The 26,230-nt window shown below is 38.0% G+C and overlaps 1 protein-coding gene across 3 annotated transcripts in view; it reads right to left on the bottom strand.

Moving 5' to 3' along the window:
* Nucleotides 1-1,934: 1,934 nt before the first annotated feature.
* THBS2 (thrombospondin 2) overlaps nucleotides 1,935-26,230 on the bottom strand; it is a 34,380-nt gene continuing 10,084 nt past the window's right edge. For all 3 annotated transcript variants that reach the window (XM_054197040.1, XM_054197039.1, XM_054197042.1), the window contains exons 7-22: nucleotides 25,900-25,996; nucleotides 24,738-24,908; nucleotides 23,705-23,881; nucleotides 22,204-22,377; nucleotides 21,626-21,753; nucleotides 21,367-21,519; nucleotides 20,090-20,308; nucleotides 16,375-16,482; nucleotides 14,445-14,604; nucleotides 12,880-12,998; nucleotides 12,022-12,256; nucleotides 9,359-9,586; nucleotides 8,631-8,902; nucleotides 7,593-7,690; nucleotides 5,173-5,312; nucleotides 1,935-4,481 (exon numbers count right to left, since the gene is read on the bottom strand). In XM_054197040.1, coding sequence (XP_054053015.1) covers nucleotides 4,474-4,481; nucleotides 5,173-5,312; nucleotides 7,593-7,690; nucleotides 8,631-8,902; nucleotides 9,359-9,586; nucleotides 12,022-12,256; nucleotides 12,880-12,998; nucleotides 14,445-14,604; nucleotides 16,375-16,482; nucleotides 20,090-20,308; nucleotides 21,367-21,519; nucleotides 21,626-21,753; nucleotides 22,204-22,377; nucleotides 23,705-23,881; nucleotides 24,738-24,908; nucleotides 25,900-25,996 — 2,487 coding nt within the window. In that variant the 3' untranslated portion in view covers nucleotides 1,935-4,473. The remainder of the gene's footprint in view (nucleotides 4,482-5,172; nucleotides 5,313-7,592; nucleotides 7,691-8,630; nucleotides 8,903-9,358; nucleotides 9,587-12,021; nucleotides 12,257-12,879; nucleotides 12,999-14,444; nucleotides 14,605-16,374; nucleotides 16,483-20,089; nucleotides 20,309-21,366; nucleotides 21,520-21,625; nucleotides 21,754-22,203; nucleotides 22,378-23,704; nucleotides 23,882-24,737; nucleotides 24,909-25,899; nucleotides 25,997-26,230) is intronic.

The raw sequence follows: 26,230 nt of genomic DNA, 5'->3' as shown, positions 1-26,230 counted from the left end.
AAGGCAGAAACCACTCATTATCAACCTGGGCCTAGGAATGATGTTTCCCTTCTAGGCATGCTAACATATGATTTTTAATGATAAAGATTTTACACCTTCCTCTGGTGCATCTGGTACTGGCAGCTTCCAAGAAGCAGGATAATGGATCAGAAGGACCCTTGGTTTAATCAATCCCAGGTTTCTTTTGCTTCAAAGTCTCCCTTCCTGATCTACAAGGGTGGTCTTCTCCACATTGGGAACAAGACTGTGCCAAGTTATTACACAGTTATTTATTTTTCAAATGGCTTTAGAGAGCAGATGTTCCCATGCGAGCATTGGAGCTCTTCCGCTATGGAGGCTTGCAGCACAAGCCAAACCATGAATCTCCTCCAGATATCACTCAAGTCCACAGCAAAACTCCCACTGAGCTGACCAAGATGAGGATTTGGACCACTGACTGTGATCGTCTGTTCAGCTTCTGCCCCCATTGCGTAGCTACCAAGGAGTATGCACAGATGTTAGCATTCATGATGCTAATATTTGGGCTGCCTGATTTGTGAAATCACACATATGATCTGGGGTGGATTTTTTTTCCTTCCTTTCTGGAAAAAATCGTGGTAAACGTATTACTCTTACAATGGAAAAATCCTTAAATGCTGCGAGTTCAGCTTAACTTTTCAGAATTCAGAGGCTTATTCAAAATTTATGTGAAAAACCCATGTTTTAAAAGTGGTCAAGAAGTCTCATCAGAACTTAATTTCAGGGGGAGATTTCAGGATTTCAGTATTTCCTGGTTTATTGGTTTTAAAGGGGAGGAAATTTATCATTGACTTTTAGTAGATGGGAGTCTCATACTCAGGGAAATGAAAAAAATTCTGCCTAGTATCACACAGGAGTCAGTGGCAGAATCAACGCCTGCTCTACTCTGCTTCCCTTTGTGAGAAAAACAGGCCGCCTTCTTCCGTGCCTGTATCTCTCTGGGAACCAGAAGTGCAGAGGCTGCAAATTTTTTGAATATGTATTTTTCCCGAATCAAACAAATATTCCTGAATATCTTCAAAAGCCTATAATTAGAACAATGGACAGAGGTCAGAGGATGTCACTGCTTTATGTGAACCTGCTCATTCACAGTATAATATTTGCTTTTTTGATCCTTCCCTCTCTGTTTTTCTTAGAGACCCTGTACTAGTACTGAAGTGCTGCTGTTATGGTTTCACATTTCCAGTCATTTTGTTTCCCTGTCTCTGTTTTGCAGGCTTGTGTTTGGTTGCCATGAAGGGATTTATTTTTTCCTTCAAATCATTACTAAGCACTCATGCTTAAAAGTCTCTTGGAGATCCATACCAGAGATTTAAATAAGACTCTTGAGAACATGGGTTACAAGATATTGATCACACTATTACCTGAACAATGTCAGGAAGCCACCTCTCAAGAAGCCTGAACATTTGTATTATTTTAAAGGACTCTTCCAGAGATTGTGCTGAAGACTATATGGCTTTCTTGTGTAATGTCCTGAGTACTCACACCAGAACCAAAAGCCAAGGAGAGCAAATAGCTGGGATATTTGTAAGGCCAAGAAAAGTGAATATTTGTGATATTTATAAGAGAATATGACTTGATTTCTCACCTCAAAATTGACATTTTGGCACGTTGGGTATTCTTATGTTTCCTAATCCAATTCAAATTCCCCTCCCTGGGAGCAGTTCATACTCATGGCAACAATCTCTCTACGCGAAGAATTTTTTCTTGTATTTTATTCTCTTTGGTTAGTGACGATCCACTTGTTCCAGAAATTCTCCATCAGGAAGGCAATCCTTCCTCACACCAACGAATCCTAATGACTCAGATGGGCCTCACCGCGGAAGCAGTCACAGAATAGGACTGTACATTTGTTCAAACACATCGGCCACGACACAATACAGAGAATGTGTGCATGAGTCCAGCAAAAAAAGAGAAGCAGGACCAAAATTTCTCAGTCGCAATGCCATAAAGAAAACTTGGGATAGTTTGCCAGATAAAAACATCATGGGGAATGATGACTTGTCAGAGAGACTAGGAAACCTGCTGTTTATAACCTTAGAGGACAGTCGCTGATTTGTAACCAAGCAACAGCTTTGCTGGTTTGCTTGACATGAACTGGCTTATAGCAAGGCAAGAGGCTTATTTAACTGAGGGCTTTGGGGAACGGAATACTTCCTTTAAAGAAACATTTTAACTATAAAAAAGGTAAAGAGAATTTTGTTTATAAAACCTTTTTACAGTTTATTTCCTATCATTAATTTCTTTATATATATATATATATATAAAAAATGAGGATCTGACTAAATGAATCAGGACGTTAAATGATAAAGTTCCGTCCGTGTAAACAAATAAATAATTATTTACAATCTTTGGCAAAACAAAATGAAATTTCATTGATCTCACTCTCTCTCACACACACTTGCAAGGAAAAAAATGAAAAAGAAATTAAAAAACATCATAAATAATTTACATAAAATAGGAAAATTATGATACAGTCCAAATATTAACATCTTCACCCCCACATTGATGTCCCTCTCTGACAAAACAAAAAACCCTACACAGCCATTACAGTCATTACATTTAATGAAGTCACCCTCCCTTCTGCTTGGGACTTGGGGATACAAATTGAAACACCAAGAGTAAGAAACTGAAACATTTAAAAACCTCATTAAGAGGATTTGGAGAAAAAAAAAAAAAAAAAAGAAAACAAAATCACACACCAGCAACAAAACAAAACTGAAACAAAAAAAGAGTTGATAATATGAACACTATAAAATGTGCAATACAGCCAGCAACTGTGGATTCCTCTCTAATGAATATAGCAAGAAAATCTATTTCAAGGGAGAAAAAGTTGATTCAACATTTAGCTCACTGTGCCCTATAAGGCGGCAGAGGTACTGTATTATTCTATTAGTAAACCCATCTATGAATAAAATTACACCAGCGTGTGTTCTTTTTGTGAACAAAGCTCATACAACTTAAACAAAACAAAAAAAAAAAGTGTTAAACAAGTTTATACTATTGTGTATCTGAGTAACTGTTGTATCTGTTTAGAATAAACACTGGTATCCCTTCAGCATTATTTAAGAAGTGCTATATACAGCAGACAAAGATAACAATATAAAATATTAAAATTAGGGTAACTGGATATATATTAAGGTTCCATTTATAAATTCGTTATTATTATTCATTTAACTTTAAAGCATACATGAATATAACCCATGAAACTATACTTAAGTGTATACTATGCTTTGACAATATCTAAATGTTGTGATATGCTTTTAAAAATAGCTTTAAAATATCATTATTTGTGAACGTATTACTGGTGATATGTATACTGATATGATGAACGTATACTGATACGACATGCTTTAAAATAAATTATCAGAGAAGGTAGCTCAGTGTGATAATCATAATAAATACTAACAAAATATTTATAAATGGAACCTTAAATTCATATGTTACCAAATTAAGTAACAGTGGCCTTGCCACCTTTTCAAAAACCCACATCAGGATTCAGGATGTCAAAGTGCTTTCTGCAGCAGAGGTGGGAAAGTGGTTCAGGTTCATTTTGCTCCACGTGATTATGGTGTATTCTTTATTACAAGGAAATGCAAAATATGATGGAAAGGGAACAACTGGAAATATTTTTTTGCAAGTCAGACAGTAGTGATAGCTTTGGATGTTTAAATGAATCACTCTTCCCTTTCCCATGCGAGTTTCTAGTTCAGTTCTGTTTGGCCTGAATTAAGTCTCTACAAGACAATGCTTTAGGTTGCAAATTTGACATTTCTACCTACTGTAATTCTAATGGGTGTTATTAAGAGCATCCTTGTCAACTAAAGAACATCTTTTTGGATCATAATATGTTCATCATTGACCTTTACTTTATTATTCAAAGGCATTATCATTGTTATTATAGATATTGTTGGCGCTGCCCTCCATTACTTTGTTAAAATTAGACCCCAGGCTTTGTGTTACTGAAGTCCAGCACTGATCAGAGCAAGGAAGTGTCAACCATACAACTAAAGTTATTCAAACACCTTTTTCCTCACTTAAAGACAATGACTAATAATCATCACCCCCCTCTTTTTCTCCATATATATAAATACATTAAGTAATTACATTTTTATATGTAAACGTCATTCCTTAAAAAAGACAAAAAAAACAAACAAACAAACGTGTTTTGCTAAGTTTTCACTGTACAAAAGTGTTCTAATGTATCAATCTGCTTTTGCTTCAGTGGTGGGTCAGACGCTCACGTTTAGGTTTCATTAGTCCTGGCTGTGAGAAGGCACTTGGGTGGAGGGATGGCTGAGGCACTCCTGGCAGGAGGGAAGTACCTGGTGAGTGGAGCACGAGGACAGAGGACAGGAGGTACACAAAAATAGAAACTGGGAGTACCAGGATGTACTGAGGTGTCCAGGTTGCATAGCATTTACAGTACTTTGCTGGTAATGCAGCAACCATTGCTCAAGCATCTGAAAGAAATGGGAAGAAAAGATATTAGCTGTGGTTGGTTTAGTCGGTTAGAAAGTCAACTACACAAGAAGAGAGCTCCAGCATGATACTCTATAAGGATGCAGCACAATGCTTCCTGTTCTGCACTTTCCTACAAATGTGAAGACATTTTTATATAAATAGGTATCTGCCTATACAGACAGAGACACACGCATATGTGTATGTGCACCTATGTATCTAAATGTACATAAAAAAAATCATATATGAGAAAACCCGGAAAAGCATTTTCTGTATTTCAAAACATTTTGAATAAGGCACTATAGTCACACATGCTCGTTAAAAATATCTCTTGTCTCCTTCATGCCTGTTGAAAGAGGGGTGATCAAGAAGTAGTAGCTCTCTGCGCACACGAGACACTGAAATAGCCTACAAAGCGAAGTGGATATACAGAGCGAATTCTAAGCACGTCTCTCGCTCAGATATTTCTATTTAATTTTTTCCAGGTGGGTAGTATTAGACATCTGGGTTTTGTTATTCAAAGTGAGATTACTACAGGGGCAAAGGGCATTTGTGGTATTTCAACAAATCAAGGTTTACTAATATTACAGATTGCTTTCCATTACTAGAGGATACTTTTCATTTCCATATTTCGTGCTTGCTCCACAGGTTATCAAAGGTTTCAGCATTTTCCAGACATTTTCTGTAACTAACCTCTGCATTCATATTTGAGGTCAGAGAAATAGACCATCTCTTGAGAGAAGACAAAGAGACCTAATCGTCCACCAGCAAAGGTTGTATCATAGATTGGTCCAGAATCCACCATGACTTGTTTCCCTTCATACACTAAAACTCTGTAAAAAAGAATATGATTTAAATTAGACAAGGAGGATAATGCAGAGTCCAGTGCTAAGGGCTGGTGAAAGTTCCCAAGAACTGAAACAGAATTATTTTTAACAAGGCACCAGACAACCCAACTTCATTGTAAGGATTGCTTCTCATCTCTATTTCACACCCACCTGGCCGGCAGCCACAACACATTAATCAGAAGCAGTGGAATTGTTCCATAAGTAATTTTATGCAAACCATCTGCAAAAGATTTCCCAATTCTTTATTTAGAACAGTCATGTCTCCTGGAATGAACTATGTGATGTACTAGCACTCATTGATAAGACCCTGTCCCTGTGAACTCAGAGGTTAATACAAGACCTCGCCACATCACTTAACAAAGTCGTCTTTACAGCTGTGTGAACAGCTGATTTATTTATCTTTAGGTGCAAGGGTCAACATCAGGAATTGGAAGAACTCCCTTTAGAGTGAAAGAAAACATTAATTGGAGACACGATGAATCTCAATTTCAGACATTTTTAGAGCTTAATGAAAGATGGAAGGATTTGGACACTAACAGCTAGACTAATAATAAATTGTAAAAGAGGGAGAACTTGGGGTGGGGGTTTTTTGGGTTGGTGTGTTTTGGGTTTTTTTTGTAGTGTTTCAGGCATCCACCCTGGAGCCAAAAGACCTCTAAAGACATCTCTTCATTTTCCTTCTCTATCAAACAGACTGTAGTTCCTTGAACTTGGATTCTCCACTTCTCATGGGAGAACCTTGAGAATCCAAGGTTCTTCGGATCTCAGGCTCTTAAAATAGCCTTAGGGCCAAATGAGAAGCGACTCTATAGTCTGTTAATTTGAGCACTCTCTGGAGAAAGTGATTATTGTCCTGCTTCAACTGACAATACATTAGTTATACAAAGCAGGATGGCTTCACGTGAACACACTAGAGCAACCTCCTGTAACTCAAGGGTTAGGGACAGATTTCTACTTAGGCAGAAAGGCAGGTCCAGCACTTGCTCTACCTTGAAGTGTTTTATTTTCTGAAAGGTGCCCAAAGACAAGTACGAAATTGCTCCCTGAAAAGAGGATTTAACGGATGGTAAAAAGAACAGCAAAAAGACTGACAGGTTTTCATGTTCATGTAACCCTATTTAACAAAATTATCAAAATGTAAAGAACCCAAAACAATGGGAAGAGCTTAATAAATTATTCATCCCAACAAAAAAAAAATTATGCAGATCTAATCATGTTAATGCTAAATCGCTGTTTCTGTACAAATAAAACGGTTTCATGACTACATTAGTGAAATAGTTGGGCTTATTTATTTTTTTTCTATAAAAATACCCTAAAGAATGAAGGAATTTAATGCCCTGGACCATATAAATGGTCATGTTATACTAGATTGATCTAATGGGATAGCAGTTGAAACATGCTTTGTCTGATACTAAGTAGATTCTGCAAAGGAAGATACAGGTAACAGCAACACGACTGAAAAAAAAATCAAGTTTCCTTTAGACCTGCATCGGTCAATGCTTTGCACTGCAATACTTTGATGCATAAAGAAACTCTTTTCTTTCCAAGAACAAGATAACTTACTCTATCCAAATTTGTCTACCCTATGTCTTTCACAGCCAAATGAAACTCCCCTGTCCATAAGCACAAACAAGACCTTAAGGGGTATGGTCAGAGTCTGCCCCATCAAAAACGTCCTTTACAGTTACAGTAGTTAGAAGAAGATAAAATTGACATGGACAGTCCATGCTCATTCTTTGGAACACCAGATAAACAGCTGGACTCCAAGAAAAGTCATATGTCGTAGCTCCTTGTTGTGTGCATTACAGATGTGCTCATGGCTACTTCTGCAGTATCTCGTATAAGCCACTATGGGAGACAGGATGCTGAAGAAGACAGGCCGTTGGCCTACTTCCCTGTGGCAATTCTGATGTTTCTAATTAATTTCATTTGTTTGAATTCCAGACGCTGGGGCTAATCTTGCTTTGAGTTTTCCTCAGGAATTTTTTGTCCCTTTAAAGAAGAGCTATTGAGAAAGAACTTTATTTTTTTCTTTCATTTAAGACTATTTAGCTGATGTAAATACTGAACCAGCCAGACTAAATTAAATAGATCTGAAGAGGAAAATAACTTATTCTAAAGATAACAAAATGTTCCCAAAATATCGGAACAAACTGTCACGTAAGTATCATCATTACCAGAACAAAAAACTTGATAACATAGCTCTTATATCAAAGACAAAAGTTTTGCTACTAGAAAATATAGAGGTGCAGAAACATTTCTTACTTTATTAATCCCGTTTTAGGCCTATGAATCAAATGCCACCTGTAAGCAGTATAATCTTTCCAGCCAATGTTCTTGGGATCATGCCACAAAGTACGCACCTACAGTAGGAATACAAATGATTTATTAGAAACAGACTGTGCTCCAGTAACTGTACATCCACTATAGTAACTGTACACAGCCAACGCTTATTTGCTGCAGAGCATGAAACTGAAAATACTGTTTAACATTTGATGGTATTATCAGCAGACCTCTTTTATAGAGTGAGAGTAATGAAAATTTCTGTCTTAAATTATTGATCAGTTACTCATCTGTAGTTTCATGGCTGGAGTCACTGAAGACCATTACAGCATTGAACCTGACTCCCCTTAGGAAGTCCTGCCCCTGTTTGCACGTACACACCCACGCTGCCAGAGTCAATGCTACTTTTCCTATCTGTACGAGTGCCTCCACTGAAGTGGAGGGACTGCAGCTTGCACAGATGTTACTGCCTCTGGCCTGCTCCTTGAAATCTCTCACTTCCTGCAAGGAGCTCCAAAGTGTGAAATTCCTATCCACGTGCGAAGCGCCAGTGACTTAATTTCCAAAAGGCACAAGTTTCTTCCATGGCTCAGCCCTGTTTGGAACAGCAGCAGTTTTTCTCTTTGTTTTCATTTCTTTTCTCTTTGGCTGTTACTGGTTACTGAACTCTAAACCACGTATAATTAAAACAAGCTGGAAAGCTGAAGAAGCAAGCGCCAATACAGAGGTCACAAAGGATTTGTGGATAACTGAGACCTCTCATTCCTTTTTCATTGGACCACACCACACCTTCCCTTTTATATATGTCATTTTTTCCATTCATAATTTTTTTATATGTGTAATGTTTTCTTTGAAACACAATGCAAATGTTAATATTGACATTAGTAATATGGGAATTGAAGAAAAGCTGATAAACATCTGCAAAAAAATTGAGGTGTGAAAGGAAATTCTTTTCGAGACACCCCCCTTTTTTTAAAGTATTAGTCATGCATTGTTGGCCTGAAGTTTTAAATCTCTCACCTGTCCAGGGGTGTTTCCTGTGTGCCAGAGAGCATTTCTCAAGTGTTCACCAGTACCGGTTGTAGAATTCACTACTTTAAGGGACACACCAGAATAGCCGTAAGCCCTGGTGGGTTTGTCCTCCCAGTAGGTCTGAGTGACCTGCTTCCACATCAGAACATAAAACCGGCTGCTGGACTGGTAGCCAAACACAAAGCCAGCGTAGTCATCATCACGGTCTGTGTTAACATAGAACGTCCCACTGAAGTCAACAGAGCTGAACTCATCGTAGCCTGGGAGAGGACAAAAGAGACAAACCATCAAGTTACAATGCTGAGTCTTGCTGCCCACGCCCAAGAGTCCCAGCTCTATCCTGAGTTTTGCCAGGAGTTGTAAGCTATCTTTTTCAGTTTCCTTACTTGTAGGAGAGGAGGTAATTGCACTTGCCTACCTATCGCATGAAGGCTTCCGGAGAGAAATAAGTTGTTTACAAGGGGTGCTGAAGACAGTAGGCACTATACTTATATCAAGTTCTTCAACTGCGTATTTTATGTGTGTTAGTGATGAGATGGTCAAAGGCAAGCAGCATTGAGCTGTTTTTAATTTGGGCATATATACTGTCCCTGTGTGTCAGTCCAAAGCTTGCAGCACCAAAAAGGTCTTGTTTATCTACTGGGTTTTTTTTCCCTTCCTTGTTACCAGATCACTGGTTACTTTTCCAAAGGTGATGTCTGACATCTGATACTCACCTACGGCGATTCCAGGATCAGAGTTGGCAGTCTGCACCAGTTCCTTGCCTTGGTGGCGAATAACCCAGTTGGGATCAATCTGAGCTGTTCCCTTGGGGTCCAGGGGGACCATTTGGAACTTTCTGAAATCAGTTTCACTGATGGCATTGTTTTCAGGGCATACATCATAAATATCCGGGACGTTGTCATTGTCAAAGTCATCTTTGCAAATATCACCTCTGCCATCACCTATAAGCAATGTGAATAAACAAATGCAATTGTTAGCAATTTATCCAGCCTTCATAAGAGCTCTCCCACTGATGGAAGAAATTTATAATACATATGGGGCATGTTATCCTCTTGTTTCTCAAAGAATGCTCCAATTTAGTCCAAGAAAAGCTTCCTTCTCTGAAAGTCCATTTGAAATGGTGCTGGTAATGACTGGAAAAAGTCATCAGCTTGGATGAGCGCCAAAATCATTGCTAATAAAACTGTCCCATCAGTGGTTTATGACAGTGATCAATCTGGCACCAGTTGATAACGCTGCTTTAGAATTGGGGTGAGAAAAGTTGGAAGTTTGCTATATTGATGTAATTCACTAATGCTTGTATTACATTTTCATTTTGATTTGTCCCAGATGTGGACACAATGCCACATTTTAATATGTGCAGTGTAAATGAATTCAAACAAGTGTTAAAATCCTAATCTTCCTGCACATTACTAAATTCTTATATAAAACTGAAGATGTTAAACTTTTTTTTTTAGACAAAGATAAAACTTTGTCTCAAGATTCCTTCAGCCACAATCCAAGGTACTTCAGATTGCGGAAATGTCACATCTATGTCAAAAGTAAGTGGGTCAGTATTGCAGTAAAATATGCATACATGCTGAATCACTCTTTCATTTGTGCGTAGAACAATTTGTCTTCTAAAAAATGTAGTGCTTCAGAAAAACATAGGAAAAAAGAAAGAAGCACTGTATCTTACAGGACTAACCTTGGAGGAATGGAATTATTAAGTTTTGTTATATGAATCACAAGAAGTTTTTTAGAGAATCTAAAAATACATCCATAGAGCTTTGCTACAGTTGTGCTGCTGCTCAACACTTTTACTACACCCAACATTTAAAAAAAATAAACTCCTTTCTTAATTTACCCATGATTTTGGTGGAAACCAATAAGTGTAACTTGCCTTGAATAGCAGGTGGTGAAAGGAGGTATCTAAAAAATTACCTCATTGACAATGACACTGTTATTCAGTGGCATACAATAGTACAAGCACTTGAAAAAATCAAGTAGAAAAACTTGGCTAGACAAGTATACAAATTCACAAATGGCTCTCATTTTTACAACAGAAACCACTGGATATTACACTGGGTACTAATGTAAAACCAGAACTGCCATTTATTTGTTTCTGTCCTCATATAGCTGAGCATCTGCTTTTTTTAATGTAAGAGTTTGTGACATCTGTAACAACATGGGAATTAACACAATAGGAAACGGCAATGATCCGGCTCATTCATTGTCGATCTACTACTAGATGCTTCACGGACAAATGGAAAGCTACATCACTATGCCTAACCAGCATAGCATTATCCAAGTATAAAGCTTTCAGAGAGAAAGCAGAGTGAATTTTAGGCAACAGATGGAAAAAAAAAAAAAGTAGTTAGAGAAAGATGAAGCATCTATGTCTCAAAGACTTTCTGCAGTTCAGATATGTGGTAAAATGGTCCCATTTTCCACCCTGGCAATCAGCAATGGAGAACTCCAAATCCTGGCCAGCTACGTGCTCCTGCACCTGTTTGTCTTAGCACTTATTGGAGAAAAGAGAATGAACTTTCAATTTTATTCCCTTTGCCAATATCAAAGAGGTAATTCTAAGTCACAGGAGAATCTAGTTATTCACTGAAAGTCCAGCTGACATTCATTTGGTACTGAGCTGCTGTTGACAACATTGATTCCCTGTCAAGGAAAGCCAGAAAGCATTTGTTTACCCAGCCACGTCCAACAGCTCTCTCCAGGGCCTCATCTTTATATGCTATAGCTCATATCTGCAAGAGCGTGGGAGCAGCTTTTGGATTTATTTATCGCCTTTCCAAGATTTCTGTTGGACCTGCTGCTAATGACAGTGATGAGCTGGCTAAACTGTTTAAATTTACTCTTTTTGTGAATACTTGCTCCATACATAAATGTAGTCTCTTTTGCAAGCTACCTCAATTTTGGGGGCAGCCTTATTCTGGAATATTTCTGTAATGAAATATTACACCATATCTACACCATATTTTTTTTCATTTTAATTTTCAGAAGACAACTTGTTTTGAAAGCAGAACAGCTCATTTTTCATTTTTAAGACATCTGAAATTCAAGCTATTTGAAATATTTTCCCAAATTTTTTTCACTTTGAATTTCACAACTCAAAGTGAAAATCAGAAATACATTAAAAAAAGTGGATTTTGATTTTTGTTTTAAATTTTATTCTAAGTTTCTTAAAGGGGTTCTTCTATAAATAAATATATGCACATTTGAGCCCCTATCAAAGAGGTTTCCTAATGCTCTAACTCTGGACCAAACTGGCCAGTGCAGTTCCACTGAAGTCCACAGTGTCTCAAATGTCAAAAGCAGCTCACAGTTTGAAGTATGAAGCAGCTCAGTATGAAGTCTTTCATTCATATGACATTGTTCTTACCATCAGAGTCCTCCTGCTCAGGGTTGTACCTGAGGCGACAATTGTCCCTGTCATCTGGGACACCATCATTGTCATCATCAGGATCACAGGCATCTCCTTTGCCATCTTTATCATGGTCAGCCTGGTTAGCATTGGGGATGTAAGGGCAGTTATCTTGATTGTTCTGGTGGCCATCTTCATCTATGTCCTCATTGTTGTCACACTGGTCACCAACAAGGTCATTATCTGCATCAGTCTACAAAAAAATATAAATAATCAAAAGTAAGTACATTTATTATTGTTACTAAACATGAAAGTATGGATAGCCTGGTACTTAATTTTTCAACATTTTTCTTCAAGGACTTCTCTGGAGACAAGGGATATCATGGTGACAACCATGTTTAAAGCAGAAACATTAACTTCAAACTCCTATAGCTACTTATTCTACCATCAGTGCACAAGATCTGGTCACCAAGACATTTCCACAGCAGGCTTTCAGCCATGATCCTCATTGCACTCATTCTAGAGATCACAGGGGAGCTGCAGTTTGGAAAGCACATTTTCTGATTGCTTCTGTATGCTTGATATTACTTATCTGTGCATGGACCAACAAACTCAAGCATACCAAATGCAGCCCTGAGGCAGTTCTCACTTGCCACAGAGGAAGAAAACAGTTCACCAAAGCCTTGAAGATGGATTAAAGGCATCATCACTCTACTTCCCTGATGCAAAGAGATCTGACAACCTGAGATACGCAAGTGAGCAATATAGATCCACCTCTTCAGCTCTACAGCAAATAGGGACCGATAGAAATTCCCGTGTTCTTTTCTCTGCCCTTGTTCTGACATTACCATTAAGGAAACCATGTCTAACATTTACCTGGTCAGGATTATGCATCAATGGGCAGTTATCACACTGATCACCAACTCCATCACCATCTGTATCACTCTGGTCTGTGTTATAGACGTAAGGACAATTATCTCGTTCATTAAAAATGTCTATGAGGAAAAAAAAACAACAAAAGATTGAAGAAATCAGAGTGATGATACAGCAACCAACAGAGACAGCCATAAACTGCAGGAGTCCCCAGTAGAGTAGCAAGGCTCTAAAGGGGATCATAGGCTTTATGATTGCTACAACATGAAATAGTGAAAAAGCTAATATTACAAAAAATTACAGCATCAATTCCACTTTTCTTGCTACGATAGACTTCTATACATATTTTATTAAGGGATTTTGCTAGAGTAAGGGCTCATTATGTCTTAAGAATTTAGCCCCTTTTCATAAAGTAAAAGATAAAAGGGTGGGTGGGGTATTTTTTAAATAATTTCATTCAGATTTTCTTCCCAGATACTTTAAGGAATGGCACAGAACACACAACTATAACATGGTGGAATTTCTAAAGTTTTGTATAGGAACAACTGCATTAATATTCAGCTGCCTCAGCACTAATTAATTTTGTTTTACCAGAACACGTGCATCATTTGTTGTACAGAATGCCAAATTTTCAAATGAAAGTTTCCTGAGGGGGAACAGTTTATTATATAACTGATGTTCTCCTTCAAAACTATAATATATTGAAAAGAAAGAAAAATAAGATATGTTGGCATAGCTGTCTGGAAAGGATGCAAGTACCTTCTCCTACATTATACAGTCCCTGGGTATTTGCATAATCTTTCAGCCAATACATATGATGACATCTTTCTTCAAATGCATGACAAGTACTACCAAGAACCTGATGATCAGAAGGATGAGAAGACTTCAAAATGTTCAGTAGTTCAAGTCAGATAAGCATGCAAAAGTTTAAAACATTAATGAAGGAAATCTAAAACCTAGATTTCTTCAACTTCTAGTACTTCTGGATTCTCATAAATTTGAAATGCTGCAAGGAAAGACATTTAAGTGCTTTTCCCCCTCCTTAGTTCTGATCAAATCTGTGTCATATAGGCACGTACTGGTAGATGAAATAAACACCTTTAATAATATTTTAGGACACATAAAAAAAATGTGTATTTGGATTACTGTGGGCTTTGCAGTATGTTCGTGGAAAAGCAGATTAATTTCCTACAGATATTGTCTTAGCCGCACAGATGTTCTGATATTACTTTCCCTCCCTAAAAAGGAAAAAAAAGGTAAACAGAAGTGTTATATTAGATCCTGATTATTTTGGAACACAGACGAAGGAAAGAATTCTTTTTAAGATTACACTGATAAAAGACTTGCTGTGATTTATTCTTCAATAATATCCACTGTAGTCATTTAGGTACTATGTGGATGACTATACTACACAGGACAGATCAACCTGTCTTCTCTTTCTTATCCTGCATTTTCGAGAAGCTAGACCCAATTTTATTCCATGTATAAAAGCAGGTAGCCCATCTTACTGGACATAAAGCAAAGTGTACTGGTAGAGCAGCTCTTAATTAGCAAAACTGAAAGCATACCATCTCCGTCAATATCCACAGCACAAGAGTCACCCTCCCCATTATTATCTGTGTCAATCTGAGCAGGGTTGTGCACATAGGGGCAATTATCACAGCGGTCACCAACTTCATCCTTGTCATAATCAAACTGACGAGGGTTGAACAGAAGAGGGCAATTGTCCTAGTAAGAAGAAATAGAAGATTTAAGAATGTAAATCACAACTCATCAGAGCATACTATGAAGCAGTAACTCTTCCTGTTCATCTTGGTCAAAGGCGAAAAATCAAAATATTAATCCGCTATTTTTTCAATGGACAAGCTGTACCTACAATGAAGATCTTGGTGGTAACAGTATGGCATCTGTACAGCCTGGTTTACTGTCTGTTTTTGTACAAGGCATGCGAAATGTGTCATGTATCTCACTAGGAGAGCAACAGGCATTTTAAATTGGATCTGTACTCAGATATTTCCAATGAAAGCGTATTACTCGTACGTGCATTTAAAAAAAATAATAAAATCAGAATGTATTGTAAAATCAGGCCAACTTCAGTTGCATATTATATTTTTTGGAACAAACTAGAATTGTAACTCTGAGATTTTTGGAACAAACTAGTATCAATATTCTCACTTTTAAACCACATATTTTGATTTTTCATTTTAATCAAGGATTGACTATTTTTGTGGGTTGTATTAAACTGCATATGATAATAAAATGTAAAAAGTTTCAAAAAGCAAAGTGAAAATGAAAACCTGTCATTGACCCAAAATATTTTTTTTCACTAAGACCATTCCTTTTAGTAGAATTTTGAAAATTTCATTTCAGTTTCATCACTAATTTGAAAGTCTTCCAGAACAAGAATTCCTATGTTTCATGCATTCCCAAATTACATATGGACTTTTGCACAGGCACGAGGAAGTACTCAGTGTGGAAAGCAAAGAAGAACAAAACCGAACCAGTGGGAGTGAGGGCTACATCAGCATCACAGAATCTAAAAGGAGGTCATTTAGAAAAAAAAAAATCTTTAAACTACTTTTCCTCTGATTTAACATTTACTAGAAAATATTTTTTTTAGCCTAAAATTTTTAATTCCTTGGAAATACATTTTATATACTCAAGGACAAAATAGAGACAAGTCAAAATTTTACATTGCCCATGAAACGGAATATGGCTACAATTTTTCAAATATATGTACTAAAACACATTATTTTATCAAATGATTCTTGGGTGTTTGAAATATTTTAAGTAGAGGCTCCATGAACACAGTTCTAACCCAGCTTTAACCATCTGAAGATCTAGAGCATCTAGGCTCCCTCTGAAGGGAACAAAATGGAACAGTAGTTTCCCAAAACCAATTCACTCATCCTAAACACTTTCATAAAAGGCACGGTGAATCCCACTCTGGAAGTGCCTCTGTCCTTTTGCTGAGTGTACAGGGAGAACAGGTTTAGACCAATTGCCTATCTATCTTTTAGGTTCTGCAGGTACATGAATTTCAGTCTTGTGGGCAGATCTAAAGAAGGAAAGCATGAACCAGGCTAGGTACTTTCCACTCATCATTACCCCTTGATGCTGGCTGTGTTTATATTATAACTTGTTTCCAACAAACCTCAGATACAGCTTTTCAAATACAATGGACCTATCATTCTCCCATTGCAAAATAAAAAAATCCAATACCACCTTCACGTAAACTGTTTCATGCACAGAACTGAATCCAGAGCTGATACGGAAAACACAATTCAGCCCCACGTTGCCCAGGCTGCTTGGCTCTGCACAGTGCTACTCTCCTTTGACCCAACACAGCTTTACTCTGCACCAGGCATCATTCAGGGAAGGCAGTGCAGAATAACCCAGCTGAAGCTCTGAACAATAAAGCTCTCATCTATTGTAATGGCTTTCCTTAAAACCAGATGTTCAGGTCAAGCATACTAAAGACACAGAAATGCATCTTACTTTGTCATCTTCGACACCATCATTGTCATCATCCTCATCACAGGCATCTCCTTTGCCATCTTTATCAAAGTCTTCTTGGCCAGAGTTTGGCAGAAGGGGGCAGTTATCCTGTCCAAAAGAAATAATCAATACTTTATGTTTAAATTATGCCAGAATGACTTGCCTGGGCAGAATAGTAGATACAATATAACAGAGGCTATAAAACAAAAACAATCAATCACAAGTACTTTTTAAAGTGCCTGTTTGCTGCCAAAGATAGTAGTTCATTTGCTGCTTTCATATTGCAAAGTGAAATGCATCTGCAAGTCATTCTATTTCCCAGCTCTCCTTCTGTTAAAGGGATGTTTCCACTAAGTTTTAGATGAAACTATCTAGCAGAGAACAAACACACCACATGCACACACATGTACTCTTACATCAACTTTTTATAGACAACTCATAACGTATGTTTGAAGATTACACATAAAATGACCAGGTTTGGTTGCCAGAAAAATACAGATACAAGCCAGGAGATGGTCTTCAGAAATAGTTGTTCATATGGAAAGTTACTGGAATGAAATAGTACACAGCAATGAAGGAGAAAACTGTAAGAAAGGGTTTTGAAAAACATGCCTTTATACTGTTCTGCAAAACAGTACCTTTCCACTCCCACGGCTTTGAAAATAAAAGGCAAATAAACGTAGGTCTTTATTTTGTGTCACAGCTTTGTGAAGAATGATTATTTTAAACGAGCAAGTCTTATGTTACACTGAAAAAATAAGAAGTGAAATAGCTTGCCAAACTTTTAACATGTATTCCTTTTTAAAGTACTAAAATCAGCTAAAAATGGATTGCAATTCTACCACTGGCTAAGAATAAGTACATCTATAAAAACCCACTCTGTTATTCTCACTTTTTCCTTACATTCCATCTCTACCTCAGTCCAAAACTGAATCTGCCAACAGAGTGCAGTAATATCTTTTTTGTAACACTTAGCCTAACAAAATTAATATTACAGTAAGATTCCTAGCCCTGTTTTCAATCTCAGTGGTTCTAATAGATAATTTATTCTTAAATAGATAATTTAAGAAAAAGAGAACTGGAAAATTGGTGATAAATATCAAAACTGCAATGCAAATACAAATTTTTGTGGCAGTTTTTACCAAATACCTGTGAACAGCCTTGACTGTCCAACTCAACACTGGCTACCAGAGATATAAAAAAAATTTGTCTGAAACAATGAAAGAAATTAGTGAAACCTTGCTTAATCACTTTGTTTGTGTCTATATGTGCGTCTGTCTGTCTATATTCTCTATAGATTTGAGTAAAATTTCATACAAGTCAAGTAGTAAGGTGTAGACCTCATGGGTAGCAAGTTCCTACAAGTTTGCAAAAAAGAGGTAGCCAGGTAGAGGAGAGAGATCCTACCAGTGGACTTTAAAAGTCTCTTAAACATTAGAAAGAGGACTTATTAGATATCACATCTTCCACCTGGAAACTCAACCTTGCGGCACAAGGCCACTGAAAGATATGCTTCTTTGGTTCACCTATTGACAAAGTTGTGGGTTGGTATGATAATTCTTATGGAAAAAAAAAAAAGCTATTCTTATGTGAATGAAAAAGAAATTTACACCAAAAGATATTGCTAAGCTTTTATTCTTATTATTTACAACTACTTGCTTTATTCATACAGCTTTGCTTAGACAGTAAGTTATTTTTCAACCATTATCAGCTCGAAGAAAGAAGCTTTGGTTTGCTTTTTCAAAAATCAGATTACTCAACTAGGATATTTTGTAATGAATGTCAGGACCTGGAAATACCTGGTATTTTTAAGGGTTTTGTGGGGGTTTTTTTGCCTAAAATGAAGTACTTGTGTCTATTAAATCAACACATGTATTATAGAAACCATTAATCAACCTTTGAAAACAGATTTTTTCTGAATGGGTTCAGCATGTTGGATTTTTAATGAAAACTAATCATTTGCATTACATCTTGAGTCAACGTGTTGCAGATTCTGATGACAGGAACCAAAAATGAATATATGAACTGCAATTGCTGAATTGGCTCGATCCACAATAAACAGACATCAGCTACAGCAAGGGTTTTTGAGGCTCAAATTTCCATCAAGCTCTGAAATTCTTCTGCTGATAAAAGCCAGATTTGCAACTTTAACTGGATTATACCTGTGACTCCTGATTCTCTCAAGCAGACCAATTTCAAACTTTCCTAGTCTCTTGATCCATATTTGTTTTGTTGGTTGGTTTTTTTAAACACTGCAGTGGTCTAGAACTCAGTCGTTTTTGCATTTCTTTCCTTATTATTTAATCCGAAGTTATTGTGATAGAACTTCATGACAGTTTAGAGGTAAATCGCTTTTACATGTAGAAGAAGAAACCAAAGTGTTTCAGATCTAAGGGGGGGCGAAATAATCCAAGAACCTCAGAAGAGAAAGCATTGACCTTGTAGCCACGACTGATTCAGCAAATACTTGAGCACATGCCCCAGTGAAAGCCCGTAGGTAATCAGTGGTCGCATGGGTAGGTGTTTAAAACCGAGCACTTGCTGATGCCTTCTGCTCAGGTAAAGCTCACTTCATCCCAGTTGCTTAATTTGCTGCTGCAAACAGAGTAAGCCCCTCTGTATTGTGCCTGTCACTCAGCCATCAGGGAGGCCACCACTCAGAACTGGGATCCAGGGAATTAACCGAGGGGTGAAGGAGCCCACTGACAGTTATTTGGTCCATTGTTAAACTGGTGGACCTGGAACAACTTTCAGCCTGGTTTGGCACAGCAGCGTAGCTCCATCAGGATGAGACACCCAAGTGTGCTCACTGTTTTTGAGCCATTTCTGCTGGAAGGAACATGGAGCCGAGGAGAACTTATAGTGTGCTTCAGGTGAGTGAGCACAGAACCAGGTTCCAGGGAACGTTCCATGGTAGGCACCCACTGCTAAACCTACATACCACCATTTTTAGGCTCCCTGATGCTTATTTTCTCCTTAGTGTAGTAACATTTCCTTTTTCACTACAATGGCACAGCTGCAGCAGCAAGGGTGGAGAACAGTCCCCTGCCAGGTCTAGAGCCAATGGTGGAAGGAAGGTCATTCCCCCCAGGAGGGTAAGAGCTGGAACTCCACATCTCTGAAGAGTAAGAGAGGCTGCATCTCCTATCCTCTCCCACTGAGCTTTTGCAATAAGAACTCTTCTGTCTAATTGCTCATTCATTCCTCTCTTAGGTGCCTATTGACAAAGATTTATGTCAGGCTCTTAATGATCTGCTTAACTCTTTTAAAGGAAGGGGTAGTTCAAGAAAGGATTTAGAACTGTACACCTTACATGGCTGTCAGTGTCTTGTTACAAGCCTTGCAGGTAGGATTTCATACTCACCTGAGCCCAGAGATTCCTGTTTAGTTCTCACTGTGTGCTCTGCACCTGTGCTTTGGGCAGCTCCTGCTCAGTGTGCTAACTCTATTCACCAGCATCCCAACCTTCTGTGTATGCTGAGCAGGAAGAAATCCAAAGCAGAGGACTCTGGACTTCATTTTGAGAATCCCTTACTGGATCTAGTGTTAAGTGAATGCACATTTCACAGCATCTCCCGGAAAATGAGCATGCTGTAACAGTCAAAGCTTAAAGAAAGCAACCACAAGCTTGATGCTGAAAAGTGTTATTCACAACTATTTTGGAAAAAGAAAATTTGATTATGGCGTGGCATTTTTATTAACCTTTTTTACTTACCTTCACACAATGGTATGTTGCATTAGCAGCACAGACCAAGTTATTATTAGGCCAGCCATCCAAATCTGAATCCTCACCACAGATGCGTCCATCTCCAGCATAACCTGTCCTACATTCACATTTGTACATCGGATCACTGAAATGGCCCAGATAGATGCACTCTGCAGATTTATGGCAGCTGTGTGTCTTGTCCTTGCATGGATTCTCAGGTTCACAGACCTGTAACAGATAGATCATACTCACTAAAACGTGATGAGATTCGTGGCCAGCTGCGTGTGCCTCAGCTTTGTCAAAATCAGGCCAGTTACTTAGACTATGCCTAAGGACGGGAACTTTGTTTTAATTGTGGTTAGTAAGTCACACTGCTCTGTCAGTTCACAGCTCCAATGTGCACAATGAAAAAAAAAATAATTAAAACAAACCACAGGAAAAATTGGACATTATTCAAAAAGCAATTAAAGTGATTAACATTTTCAGAACTCCATCTACTTTCTTCCAGATGTCATTAATCCCCAGAAATTAACTGCAACAGAAAGCAGACTGTACCCACCTTTTCCTTTACTGTTCTGCCTGTCAGTATGCAAGGACTATCTTATTTTCTTAAATCAAAGAGACCCTAATGAATTCTCACATTCCCCTCTAGTAAGTTTTTGTCACCTTTTTCTTATCACCTTGCTCATTTTCATTGACGGTATCTGGGAATCTTACTCAGATGTTTTACGTTTAGACTTCACATGTTGAACTATCCACAGACTGATTCAATGGCAACAAAGAGAATGCATCTCATGACATCCATTTTAACATTTTTGTCTTGTCTATCAAACAGCAGTCTTCAATATCACTTCCACTTCCTTCTGTCCTTCACCACTGATAGGTGTTGGCCCAATGGAATTTAGGGAGTCAGAACTTCAGACATATGTCTGATGACACCCACATTAACAGCATTATATTTATGGAGAGAACGATACCGATCCTTCAGTTCCCAATCCCCAGAGTAGGTATAAAGACCTGAGAGAAAGGAGTGCAAAGCAGAGGAATGCTTGCTCCTGGCATTTTACACTCATTTGGTGCAACTGTACAGATGCCTAGAGAAAATAAAACCCTTAAAAAAAGCCACACCCAAATTCAGTGTTTTGTTACTTGAACCAAAAATATCCTGGAACAGCAGTTATCTATTTTAGGTTATCTTTGGTACCCAAGTTTATCACATTCACAGATATCGTCAGGTGAGAGTTACTTGGTTTCAAAGCCACCAAATTCTCTTTGACATCACCTACTTGCTTCTCTGTCTTGGCAACTTCCAGCCCTACACCATAGGGCTGACTTCCTTTATAGCGTGGAGGACATGGCAAGCAGTGGAAACCTGGATTTGTGTTCACACAGCGGTGGACCTGATTCACTTTAAAGCAAACATCTGACACAGCTATACACTGCAGGAAATGAAAGAAAGAAGAAACCAATTAGACAGCTGTGCAATTCCCAAATAATGAAAATCTCACAGTGATTTCCTGATGCTAATGGAAACAAAGTCAGTACCTCATCAAGATCTTCACAGACGGTACCATTGCCAAGGTAACCTGCTGGGCATGGCCCACATGACCAAGACCCATCTGGGTAACTGTTGCATTCTGCCCCAGGAAAGCAAGGATTTGACAAACACCCATCTGGCAAAGACACATAAAAGTGTAAATTAAGTTAGAAGCATAAAAGGCATGTAACACACTTCATTTAAGAAACGGGTATTATCTGTTCATTAGCTTAAATCACATCTGATACAACAGACTCTTACGAAAACCCTTAGAATTAGGGTTATAAAATACATTTAATATACTATTGATTTAATATGAAAATATTACAGATTGCTGCATCAAATTGAATACATTACAGCATATAGAAGCCCTGTTTAAGAAATGCATTCTTGTTCAGGATAGGTCAGTATTAAGAATGTATATAAAATCCCACTGATCTAAACAGCACCCAGAATAGTTAAATGTGCTTTCCTGAAACAAAGGTATAATTAGTAGATTTCCGTAGTGTCAATTCATAATTATCCATTAAAGAAATAACAGCAATAATAATTATTCAGACTGAATACAGAATGACAAAATACCAACCAATCGGGCAATCCTTCTTATTGCACATATCATGTTGCTTGGTATCTCCCACACATGGCTTTCCTCCATACTGTGGCTCTGGGCTGTTACAGAGGCGAGACCTCTCACGAATTCCTCCTCCACAGGTTACCGTGCAGGCAGACCATGGAGACCAAGGACCCCACTGGCCATTCACTAGGATATGCAGAAGACAGAAGAGCATCACAGGCAACATACTGGGGACAACATTTGGTGCCAATGACAACAACTCTTTCTTCAGACCCCTGACTGGAGACAGTTTCTCCCTATGCACATAGGAGGAAAGGTACTGGCAAAGCCTTACACTGAGACAGCAGTATTTCAGAAAGAAAGAAACAAACAAAAATTACCCAACTGCTTTATGGGCATTTTTTGGCCAATAATTAAAACAACATGCTGTGCCCGTGGGCATGGTGTATTTCCATTTAAGTTGACCAGAACAAGTACGGTGCCTTCAAACCTCCCTACTAAGCTTTCATTTTGTACACAAAGAAGAGTGTGACTACAAGATACAAACTTCTGCTGAGCCAAACCTGAGCTCTATGGCTTTTTTTATAGCAACAGTATGGTCAGTAAGGTTGCAGCTGTTATTCTTGTTTTGTAATCCATTAGTCAGTGCATCTTCAACAGTATTGCTTGACTCAGTATAAATAACTTATTTCAATGATTCTTCTGCACATTTTATATTGGTACAACTCTACTGATCCTGTTGTCATCAATCCTGAATTTTCTTGATATACAAACATCTTTGAAGCAAATTCTATTTTCAGTACTGCAAAAAACCATAAGGGCAATGGTGTCTGTCCTTAAATAAATAACATTTTCACTAACTTCACATGCACAGGTAGACCGAAAAATAGATGAAGTGTGTATTGCTATTTAAGTACTGTTGGGTTAGGAGCTTGACATCATTTTCAAGCTCATATCCCGTAAGTAGAAAGGCTGAACAGAGGAGGAAATGGAGAAAGATATACAAAGGGGAAAAGGTGAGGACAAATTACATGAAAGCAAAGTGAAAGGGAGTGGAATGAATGCTCTCTAAAAAGGTTAAAAAGTATAGATGAGGAAGAAAGAATTATAATAACAATTCAATGTCTTGAATATGTGTAAAAGATGTATGCATACTTTCAAAGAAACCTGGCTATTGGGGGACTGCATGTCTATTTCTAACACGTACAGCATCGGCTTCCTTTTAGAGAGAAAGTGTTTATATTTTTGATATGCAGAGATAAATCACTAAGTTATATAATGAAAATTTCTCAAACTCTTAATGTTTAAAGCCAAGTTATAACTTGCGAGGTTTCCAAAGCCGCCAACTGCATTGTTGTCTTCATTTTAAGAGCACCCTTCTGTGTTATTTCACCCCTAAGCTACAAATTATATTTTCCATCACAGAAATTCACTGTAATTTAGAACTGAATAAAGAGAAGAAATTCAGCTGGATTATTATTGCGTCACCTTGGATTCAAGACCACAGACGTACCTGGACATGGAACCTTCTCACACTTCTCTGTTTCACGTCCATTTCCCACACAGTTTTTCCCACCCATCTGGGGGATAGGGGAATTGCAGAGGCGGATGCGGGTGATATTTCCTACTCCACAGGTAACTGAACAGGAAGACCAGGGAGACCAGTGACTCCAGCCACCATCTTGACGTACTGCCAGAGAAAAAAGCAAAACTCAAGGAAATGGCCCAGCTGCAGCAGTAATACAAACTCAACTTGTGAAGTTAACCTTGTAAGACTCTCACTACATCTGATGAATGTCCCACCTCTTTCCTACCACTGTCACTTAAAGCCCAGCATGTCCGCTCAGACTTTCAAGTACAGCTTTCTTAAGAATCTCAGTGACCAACACATGACTAACATGCATGTTAGATGTTTTACTTAAAAATAAACTTGTTCCAATGAAATAAATACTTGTTTAAAATGCACATTTGGATATCTAGCAGCTTCATCAATAGCCTTAGGACATTAGTAGCCTGGATATAGCAGCTACCTGCAACACTATTAACTGCAGTTCTGGAGACAGAGTATGATCCTTCTAAATGCCTTCAATATAAAAGCAGTTTGATACTTTGCAATAGTCTTCTATGATTGCTGCATTCCTAAAAACTACTAAGCTAATGGAATGGACCAGTAATCGAAAATTAACTGCAGATCAAAACATGACCCCATGTATCATGATTATGAACTGGGCGCGGCCTCCAAACTGACCTCAAACAAGAGACTCCAGTTCATAATGTTAACAAAAAGGTCACCCGCTACCTTTTTGTTTAACAGAGCTGAGCCCAGAATGCACATTCCTATTAAGTGGTCAGGAAAAAGAGAAATACTTGAAAGGCAGGGATGACAAAGAATCTAATGACAGCTACTTTAATTATGCATATACGATTGTTCAAATACATACTGTTCTGACTAGTGAATGTTCATAGCAAACTCAGACTAAGCTTGTTTTCACTTAGAGAAGTCCAGAGAAGCTTTAAAAAAAAATGGAAGAAGTTTTATTACTTACTGCGATGGTCACATTTCTTAAAGCTGCACATCCTTGTCTGGATGTGTGGACCTGTACAAGCACTCCTGGTGACATCACACGACCTTCCTCGCATCTGAGTCCCAGAGCCACAGGTAACTGAGCACTTTGTCCAGTCTGACCATGGTGACCAGCCTTCCTCACTGTCATCAGCTGCAGAGCAAAAGGTACAAAAAAATACTCAGCATTGAATGTTGCTCCATTATCCTACTCAGAAGATTTTCACTTCTCTGTCTGTAGAACATATGACTTGTCCTTTCTTTTTCTAATTTAGCTTTCCCAAACTGCCATCAAAGTTAGGGAATTATGGTTTAGTGTAATGAGAGGTTAGCACAAATAAGAATCCTGGATTGTCATGAACTTGTACGCAGTGTGTTTGTACAAAGCACTGACCACTGGAGAAAGATCATCTTATCCCTAGGAAGGACTGAGCCAAAAACTTGAATTCCAACTGCCTTTGACTTCAGAATATAGGTCAGTACAATGAGATGTGGCCCCACCTCTGAACAAAACATAACGATGAACGTGATCAAGAGCACATTTTAAGAATACACTCTATGCTTGAATAGGCAAAAAACTCTGAGTATTTTCCCATGCATTTTCATTTAGAACATCTAAGTAACTGTTTTCTTCTGTAATAGACCTGTCTAGTAGAGTGAAATGTACTGAAGTGACACTGAAGTCACTTAATTAGTGAAATTATTAAAACCACTGTCACTCCAAAATCTAGTTCACAGCCTTAAATGATCCTTGACAGCCTGTTCCACATAAATAAAGCATGATATCAAAAGAATATATATAACAGAGAAGAAATAAAACAGAGTAACAGCATGACAGTAACAGAGAGGAAAAATAACTTGCACTCTTAATAAATATTGCACCTAACTGCATGAAACTTTTGATCTGGAACTTCAACATCCTCCACAAGGAGACCTATGTTAGTTTGTTTTAACCAGGCACTATGGAAAAGAAATAATAGTGCACAGTGCTATTGCAAACTAACAAAAAATCAGAACGTCCAACCTCAGGGGTTTTTATTTGATCTTAGTTGCCTCAACCTCTTACTTGTTTTGCCCTCTCCAGCACAGTAGCAGTGATTTTAAATATTGCCAAAGAGTTTCTTTCTCTTTGGCTAAATACTCACAGTGAGAGCAGACTGGACAGCATTCGCCTTCAACAAAAGATGGATCAGCACAGGAGACTGCTGGGCAGGTGATTTGATGGCACACAATTTTAGAATCCTACAGGCAAAGAAATCAACTTACTGACTTATGTTCACATACAGAGGCAAATTAAGGTGGGCATCTAGCGAAAGTTTCATGTGTGGAAATTCTTTGATTTGTTCTAAGTGTGATGGACATGGGGAATACTTTTTATGAATATCAGTAAGTCTAGGCCAAGATCTGAGTAAGTATGACCTGACCTGGAGCAAACCCACTATCCATTTTTGCAGAGAAGAAGAATGTTTCCAAAAC

Source organism: Rissa tridactyla, chromosome 3, assembly GCF_028500815.1.
Source record: "Rissa tridactyla isolate bRisTri1 chromosome 3, bRisTri1.patW.cur.20221130, whole genome shotgun sequence".
Taxonomy (NCBI): Eukaryota; Metazoa; Chordata; class Aves; order Charadriiformes; family Laridae; genus Rissa; species Rissa tridactyla.
This window is presented reverse-complemented; position numbering and strand designations above follow the sequence as displayed.